The sequence below is a fragment of the Pituophis catenifer genome, unplaced genomic scaffold, assembly GCF_029215685.1.
Source record: "Pituophis catenifer annectens isolate HBS135680 unplaced genomic scaffold, rPitCat1.0.hap2 SCAF_1, whole genome shotgun sequence".
NCBI lineage: Eukaryota > Metazoa > Chordata > Lepidosauria > Squamata > Colubridae > Pituophis > Pituophis catenifer.
The window spans coordinates 47,271,269-47,280,807 of NW_027256881.1; the positions used below are offsets into that span (position 1 = coordinate 47,271,269).

Here is a 9,539-nt window from a genome sequence, read left to right on the forward strand (position 1 = left end):
GTAAAAAGCCAAGTCCACAAGACAGTTTCAATTAGAAGGGTTCCACCAAAAGTTGCCTTAAGTGCAATAATGACATACAAGTAACAGCATTCTTACTATTCTAGCAGGAGCAGGCACATATGATGCAATACCTCTCCAAAGCAGAGTGGCTGGCATGCTACAACACAAATCTGAGATAATAGCAAGAACTTGCAAGGACAGGTTTCCTGGCAGGGAAAACAGAATCAGGCAGTTGTTTCCTTGCCAGAGACGGGATGTGAGCTTGACACCACTACTGCGTGCCTTACGCTGCTATCATTACTAGAACCCAAGGGTAAGGAAGCTGCTACTGTATTTTCAGGGTTTCCATTCAATTGCAATGTTTAGTGGTGATTCCACTGAAGAAAACAGGTTTCTATGAAGAGAACAGAAAATACATTCATCTGAAAATTTATTCATTTAGAGATCTTAAGAGATAGGGAAAGGAGAAACTGTGTTGTGTGTCCTATTATAAGGACAGAAAAAACAAGGCAGTTATAGGCAAATATAAGTGGAACCCAAGCAGATATTCTCACTTAACTGTTAAATTATTCTGTTAATTTATATTCATAAATATAAAGGCATTCACCGACATGGCTTATACTTGGACCTTTCTTAATTATACAATTCAATTGTATAATTGATTCCAAGGAAATAAAAGCATTATTTATAAATAACATATAGTTCAATCTTGCGTGTCTGTTCAGGATGGCATACAATAGTACAAGATCAATGTGGATTATCATAATTTCTACCAGATAGAAACATGGCGAGTCTTCAATCACAGTGGAATACCACAGTAGGATCTGTAGTCCGTGTACTATGAAAAGCTGGCTTGTTACAAACCATGGTTTTCAAACCTGAGTTTGAAGAGAATCTGCAAATCAAGATTAGGCAGTAACCTAATTAAGATATTAAGTCGACCTCTTAAGTGCTAGCCTATGTTTAAAAGTTAACAAGAAAAGGGAAAATCTGTAACAGAAAGGAGAGCAAATACATTATTAAGGCAAAATTCTGAATTGCAACTCATGACCTCTGGTAGACATCTCTTCAACAAGAAAATATCTGTGGCAGGGAAGAAAAGTGAAGAATCTTTGCAACAGATACCTTGTGACTTCGTGCTGCAGGAGGGCAACGCTGGGCACATAAAACATGACCCCAAAGAAAAGCAAAGATTCGCTGGCAAACTTGTCCAGCTGCTTTTTCAATGGTTTCTCCAGTTCCACCCATCGCACTTGCTGGCTCTTGTTGTGAAACCAAAGGCCAAAATAGTGTGTCTAGAGAGAGAAAAAAGTTTAAAAACAAACAAAAAAGTTATTATTTGGTCACATTTACAAACAATAAAAGGTTTTTTTTTTCCCTTTTCCATTACATGCTTTCTGTTACTATGCAAATCGGAGAATGAATTCATAGGTCATTCTGGAGTACCTCAGTGATGGTGTGTCATAAGGCATCTGACCTTTGCAAGGGATTCGATACATCTGGGATCATAAAATAAGCTCTTCAAAATTATTTTATTTTTTTGATTTATTTATTCAATCTTTATATCTACCCATCTCAAGCAAGTGACTGGGTTGTGAACAACTATAAAACAATTAAAAACACTTACAATATAATATACATTCAATAAATATGTAGCAGCCGTGGAAAAATGTCATCATAGGTGTGAATATAGGAATTATTGTAATTATAGGAATTATATAGAAATTATTTATTTATTTATTTATTTATTTATTTATTTATTTATTTATTTATTTATTTATTTAGCCGCATTTCTATGCCGCCCAACTCCCAAGGGACTCTGGGCGGCTTACAACAAAGAATAAAACAAAGTGAACAATCCCGTAAAAAATGTTAAAAAGAAAAATATTAAAACATTAAAAACTTTAAAAACATTAAAACACATGCACTCCAATTGGTGGCCGGGTCTTGCAAGATCATTATAACGAGATCAACGGCCCCAGGTCTGCCAGAAGAGCCAGGTCTTCACCGCTTTGCGGAAGACCAATAGGGTGGGGGCAGTCCGGACCTCAGGAGGTAATTGGTTCCAGAGAGCCGGGGCAGCCACAGAGAAGGCCCTCTCCCGCGGGGCCGCCAGCCGACATTGTTTAGCTGACGGGACCTGGAGGAGATCAACTCTGTGGGATCTTACCAGTCACTGGGAGCTATGTGGTAGAAGGAGGTCTCGAAGAGATACAGAAGAGATACAGCTGAAATCTCCTAATCCAGAAGCCATCCCAAACATATTTTTGCCAACTTTTAATCAGGACCAAGAATGATCATATAATCCCTTTGGAGGTGTGTACCTCCAAAGCACCTGCCTCACTTAGGACAGGAAACCTTTTCCTGGTAGCTGAAGGCTAGGCAGCACGCAAGACCATAAAGGACAAAGACAGTCTGACATTTTGAAATATGTCAGCATCCAAGCATCCCAAAGATTTGTTTTATAAGACCGTGATGGCAAACCTGTGGCATGCGGAGCCATGTCGCCTGGCACGCACGGTATCACCCATTCTTCTTCTGGGTTTCTGGTGCGCATACGTGTGCGACGATCAGCTGGCCTTTTTGCATGCGGCAGCACCGGAAACTAGAAAATCTTCTAGCTGGTTTTCCGATTTCCTATGTGAGCATGCGTGCCGGCCAGCTGATCATTGCGTGCGCATGCACGCCAGAAACCCGGAAGAGTAGCTGGCTGAAATCGGAAGTTCAGTTGCTAAAACCGGAAGTTCATTTTTGGGCGCGCACATGCACCCTGGGCAGCTGCTCTTCCAGGTTGCAGCCCAGACGCATGCACGTCCCTTTACAGCATTCAGTGCCGAAAAGGTTTAGCATCACTGTTTTAAGATATTCAAACCATAGTTTTGTATATTTAAATAAACATTTATGTAAAGACTTCAGCTGCTAAATAGCCATTTAGATGCCAATCTTCAGCAGTAAAATACAGAATGATCAACTTCAATCCTTGGCATTGCCAATTAAAAGGCAGCAAATAATAGGGAAGACCTGTAGCTGTAATCTTGGACAGCCATTATGAGTTACTGGGTTCAGAAACAGGTTGACAATATTTGCCAGCTCCTCTCTCCATCCCTTAATTACTGAAATCTTCCAACAATATATGATTATTCTGATTCGGGAAAAAGATTTTTATTTCAAAGAACCACCAGCTCTTGGGAAGAAATCTGGAAGTATTCTGGTATCTGGAGGTCATGCTTACTTTGTTTATTTTTTATTTATTGTATCTGTAGCCTGCCTTTCTTATTTTTACAAATGACTCAAGGTGGCTAACATATTCAACACACCTTCCCTTCTCCTGTCTTCATGTTGTCTGTTTTCACATTGCCGCTTTCTGGCTTAAGGTGGCTTTTAGGTCTTACCAATACCAATAATCATGTATAAAAATCTGATCAGCAAAATTAGCAGGATGTAAAGCTGGATTCAGGATTGGAATTAGAAGATGAGTCTTTTTTTCAATGAATACAGTTTTTATTTATCATCAGACAACAATTTAACCTTAAGTGGCATGTAAGAACTGCAACTGAAATATTTAAAATCCTAAGGAAGGAGGAAAAGATACTGCTACAAGAGGATCAAGGAGTAAAAAAAAATGTGTTCCTGTTCTTTTAGAGCATGATTTTTATCCATTTGTAAAGTGTTGGTAACACATTATTAATACTAATTGCTCACTGGTTTCCATATTTATTTACTGCCTTTTAGAGCAAGTAGTCCCTAGGAAACTTCTCTTAATAGAGTAAGAAACTAAAACTGTATCTTTATAACAGCAAGACTAAAATAGGCCAGCAAAATAAATCGAATAAAACTATCTGTAATATACATTAAAAAGTTCAACTAATTAAAGTAACAAATTCAATGTCTTAACTAAAAGAGGTTAAAGAAAAACAGGATTTTGAGGACTCTGAGAAAATCATTAAAATTTCAATTCCTTGGCTGAAAAGATCTCAGTTTAGGTTATAAAGAAAAATTCATCATAAAATAATTGGTGGAACTCATAATTTTTTGCCAGATATGAAATATAACAGAAATCTGATATATTCTAAATAGTCTTAGACCTTTTTTAATTTAAATCTTCTGGAGTTGCATTTCTTTCTCAACATCAAATGGCACAGATCTCAGTAAAAATATGGTTCCAAAATTATTTGTGGGGAGGGGGGAGTGAAAACAAGCATAGCAATAAATGTTATTACATCTATAAACCAGAATCCAAGTTTCCTGTATCAGCTGTGATAAAAGGCTGCCAATTATCCAAAATGACATGTGGTTAAAACTTAGATCAGTTGGAAGAAAGCTAGAGCTGCAGAGTAATTCGGAACAGCTTTTAAACAGCAGCAGGTTTTGATAGCTTTTTTTTAAAAAAAAATGTACTACAATGTAGTAACACAAAAGTCATCAGAAGAGATTCCAGAAACAAACTAACAAAAACAAAATGTATCATTTGAAGCTTGTCCAGCATTCCAAGAAAAAATGAATCAGTATAAATTCATGGTGCCTGGCAAGCAATGGTGATTGTAAAGAAAGCTGCTCCTTGTGTACCTTCAAACATTTTTGTGATGACTACACTAAGCTGTGGCAGAGAATTTGGCCTGGAATGGAATGCCGCGTAGTTCAATTCTATATTAACCCATATCCTTAACCCATATCTTAACTGGATAACTGAACTAACAGATTGCAACTGCAAGAGCATAGAGATAAAATGAGTTCCAGGAGCTGCATGGCAGCTATTTTATCATGCTTTTAGTCATCATTGCTAGCTTATTATATGTAATTCTGATTTTTCCTTTGGCCTTGCTAATTTTAAAAAAAAACAAAAACAAGATTTATACACAACAAACAATGTTGACCAACTATTAATTGGATTAGCAACAAGTCCATGACTTGATCTTAAATGATGTCAAAATCCTATCCTTCCAAAAGCAGTATAGGCAGCAATCAAATGTCCATCTACACTCCCAACAAGAATACTGTATTCAGGGTGAAAGACGGAGAAATAAAAGGCCCTCCTTGTCTTAGTTGTTCCATAAGAACATTAATGTTTATTTCCATTCTTACTAATGAAGGAATTTAAATAACTGAAGTCTCATTCCTTATACTTTGGCATCATTTGTAAAGAGAACAGGGCCTCATGCAGTTGTTGTCCAGCAAAGAAGAAACTTCTTCAGTATCGCAGCCCTGCTGATGGTGTACAGCCTCCAAAGCAACTTATGATCAGCCACTCCTCTCTGGTTAAAACACAAGATCAAAACATTCTATAGTATTCTTAGCTCTTTCATACCACTGAAACCTTTTGGCCCAACTCTGTGGAATGAAGCTCAGTGCCACTCCCACTTGCAGAGCTGGGTTTTCCAAGGTTGGCTTGAGATGGGAACAGTATTTGCTGGCGTCTACAGCAATTGCCTTTACATGATTTTTGTCTTCTCAATATGTACCTGAAGATCCAAATTTTGGAGTGAGATGAAACTTTATGTTGCGCTTTCTCTTTATCATTAAATGGGGGAGACTAAACAACGAACCTCTGCTTGGATTCAATTGTGAGCTGGATTAGGGTCAATAAAATAAAAGGGGATTTTGAAAAGAGGCAGGCTGCGTGAGGCTGATTATCCTTTGTCCAGCAATCTTGTGTTTCATTATGGGTGGAGATGAACATCCATTCAAATAGCAAGATTGTAACTTGAAGACATGCCTAAATCTAGCCTGGGCACTAGAACTTCAGGTAATCTCAATGCCCCAAAGCTATTTTTAAAGTAAGTTTTCATTCATTCACCATTTGTAAATATTCCTAGCCATGAAAATCAATTTCTCATACCTGTCTGGTAGTACTAATATAGGGCTATTGGACGTCAAAAACACTGAACCAAACCACTACAGAATTAACTGGTAATATCAGCTTTATTCATGTCAACTCTGTACTTCCTGTATTGCGTATTTTCTAATTCAGGTTAGAAGTATAAGCCTTAAATAATTTGGGTTCAGAAATTTGAAGGTGTCTCTCTCCCCATGCCAAACCATCTTGTGGTATTAGAAGAACTATTGTACTCTATCAAAAGATGAATGGAGGTATTTTGATGTTAGTGCTCTCTTTGATAAATGCACTACCTTTCCTAAAAAGATGCACTCGAACCTATATAATAATTTGCCTGGCAGCAATTTTAGTCATTTTCATTTTCTTAAGCATTTTCTTTTGAAAAGATTACTATTACATTACTATTAGATTACGTTACTATTTACTAATTATAGCGGAAGCATTACACTGTTATGGTATTTTAGTATTTTACAATAGCAATAACTGATTATTTACCCTTGCTCCTCATTACTTTGAAAAGTTGGATGTTACAAAATACTGTATTTTTAATAAATACAATATACATAATTCAAAGAATGGATACCTACAATGTACAGATTGTACTCCATGTTAATCCATGTCTGCTGAATTTATTTTTAGTATATATCCAAATTCTATAGATAACATTCCCAATGACACTTCATGTGGGGGGGTGGGGGGAAATAGTTACAAACAGCCATTTAGTGTAGAGGCAAATCCATAAAGAGTACAGGTAGTCCTGTACTGGTTTGGACCGGTTCAGGTGAACCAGTACTTCCGACCATGGGTTGCCCCACCACCACCACTGCCCGATGCTATCCCATCCTATATATCTCACTCTCTGGCTCGCTTTTCCCATCCATGCAGCCCAGCTGATTTCTGCACCACGGCCGCTTTACTCACCGTGGTTGCCCGAGAAGGTGTGCTGGAAGCCGCGCACATGAAATCGCCATGAGTTTGAAGCCGCGCACAAGCGCAGAATGCAAGCAGACTCACATTTTCGGTTCTGCACTAGGCAAACTGGTTGTTAAATTATGTGAAGCCCACCTCTGGGCTGCCCCCTACAGATGCTATTGGCACAACCTCTGGCTTAAAATAAAAAATAGATGGCTGACGGCTGCAGGGGTGGATAGTACTGACACAATGACATTACCAGACAGAAAATCCACTAGGATTTTCACACTGTTTTCCTCTCCTTCTTTTCTGTTTATTTTTTAAATAAAGTCACTCATAACATTCATGTACCCTTTTTTTTAAAAAAAAACTAGGTGGGCAATTGTACCACTATTATTCATCAATTTATCACTAAATTTCAAATGCTGATTTACGGATCTGTGGCTGAAGTAAAGAGGCACCATTCTTCCCTTAAGAGGAAACAGTTATTGTGCTTTAGACTCTTGTGGCAATAAAATCAGACTTGTAATAGCATTGAATTGAGATTCATGTTGAAATTCCAGTATACTTCAGTGAGAATTAGCTGACTTTTGAAACATACTGCTAGAATCAATCTTACATCTCATGGACTGTTTAATGAAACAGAAGAAAAAAATGACTTTTAAGATATACTTCTTCCAGCAAAACTGACATATATTTCATACGTACAGCCACCCCCCATTAATAAATGTGGTCTGATGTCATGTGTGAATGTGGTTGTATTGTTATCCATTGTCTACATATAAGCAAAAGCAGACTTTTGCTTATGGACAAGGAAAAAGATGTTCCCTTGCATATTAGTTAAGAGTTTCATCCTGACAGGAAATAACACTGAATCACAATCCAAACTGTAGGTAATTGACTGCCCTGATGTTTGGGTAAGCAAGGTACATTTGCCAAAGTTCCATTCAATGATAAGATCAGACCAATTCCAAAAATAACATGATTGTAATAAACAGATTCCAAATGACAAACAGCCAGAGCTAAAAACACACCAAGCGGCAAGTTACAGATGGTCTTTTCTTGGGTTACCCTTACCTCTGGTAATTCCAGCCTCTGAGCTACGGCCTCCAAGCATTCTTGCCCAGTGCTCTCCACAGACAATGTGCACTCAATCACGTTGTTCTCCAACAGTTTAATCCGGGTCATGAAACAGTTCTTGCTCCGGACATTATAGCGTCGAGTCCTTCGTAATTTCAGTCCAAAAGGCATGTCTGCTAGGCTAAAGCAGCTAGCCCTCTCCTTCTCACACCTTAGATCTTCTTAGTAAGGAAGGTTTGAATGCTGTTCCTCTATTTCCAGAAATTCTCCTCCAGGTTTGCAAAAGGTTGCCCATGCCAAAGGTGGATACCACAGCAATATCCTGAAAAACAGCAATGCAATGTGTGGTTAATTGTCATGGCTGGGAAAGGATTTTTTCCTTGGGGCAGTAACAGCTGTTGCCTCTCAAAGATAGTTCAGACCACTGGCCAAACCCACAAATTTTCTTTGAAGAAACACTGTATGAGTACATGTTCTCTTTGAACTCCCTGTCTACTACTAATGATTTCCTTCTTCAGTTCTGGACTAGAGAAAAGAAGCATACCACTAAGGCAGAGAGACAGAAATTGAAAACAGGATTAGAAAGACCAGCAGACTATCTGTATCAATTTTGATTTGCAAACAGAATTCCATCTTGGGGATGCAAATATTTTCATAACCAGACTGAATGCTCTGTGGCCTTTTTCACTGGAAGTTAACTCATACACTGTAAAGTAGAAAACATGATACTAAAAGTAGCCTTAACCATAATTAGCCCAGGTGTACATCTATAATAACTTTAAATTATTATTAATGCTTTTAAAAGTAGGAATTAACTGTAAAATATTTCCCAGGAGGTCTCCTTGGGAACATTGAGTTGTGGAAAGCCAAACTGTTTCATCAAACAGAAATTATGATAAATCAATTTTTTACAAATAATTTAGAGTTGTAACACAATAATTGTGGAAGGATGAGGCTGGAATCAACTAAAATGGTATGTGGATGTAAGGGAATGCTACCTTGGAGTGTCGTGAGTTTTTATACAGGTTTTATAGATTTTTTAAAAATTCTGATTATTTGGGGGTGGTTGATGTTTTGATTGTTTTGTGTGCTGTCCAGGGTTGTTGTTACAATATGTGTGGCAATGTAAATCTTTTAAAATCAATCCATCAATCAAATAACACAGAGTTACCATAGGTCAGCCCTAAGCAATCTCATTTGCTTATTGAAATTAATGTTGCTATTTAGGTAAATCATGGGGAAGATAAGAAGAAGTTGCTCTTGTAAATTTCCTAGTCCAAATAATACCTTCAAAGTAGCTGGTAAGAAACAAAAGTCTGGAAAGCTATTTTTGTTAAAAATCTGCACCCTCAAAAACTAAACAAAATTAAAAACAATTCTAAGACCAGTAAGTCTAACCACTAGGTCTAATCCAACATGTTTCTACCCACGCCCCATTACAAAAATAAGCCATGTTTAGGTTCCCAATGGTAGTAGGCACTCTTGTCCCTCCAGTTGGAGTATATTGCTTTCAAAGCTTCCAATATTTCTAATGCCGTAGCAGTGATGGTTAACCTTTTCGGCACTGAATGCCAAAACTGGAACTTGTATGTGTGCGCATATGCACGCATTCAGGAGTGCAGACCCCAGAAGAGAGCAGCTGGCCACCGTGCGCATGTGCATGACAGAACCCAGAAGAGCAGCTGGCAATGGCATGCGTGCCTACAGAGAGGGT

The 9,539-nt window shown here is 38.0% G+C and overlaps 1 protein-coding gene across 1 annotated transcript in view; it reads right to left on the reverse strand.

Annotated features, from left to right (window-relative positions):
- Positions 1–7,996, reverse strand: part of PTPN14 (protein tyrosine phosphatase non-receptor type 14) — a 74,581-nt gene extending 66,585 nt beyond the window's left edge. Inside the window, exons 1-2 of the mRNA XM_070948969.1 lie at positions 7,823–7,996; positions 1,126–1,295 (exon numbers count right to left, since the gene is read on the reverse strand). Coding sequence (XP_070805070.1) covers positions 1,126–1,295; positions 7,823–7,996 — 344 coding nt within the window. The remainder of the gene's footprint in view (positions 1–1,125; positions 1,296–7,822) is intronic.
- Between the last annotated feature and the right edge of the window lie 1,543 nt (positions 7,997–9,539).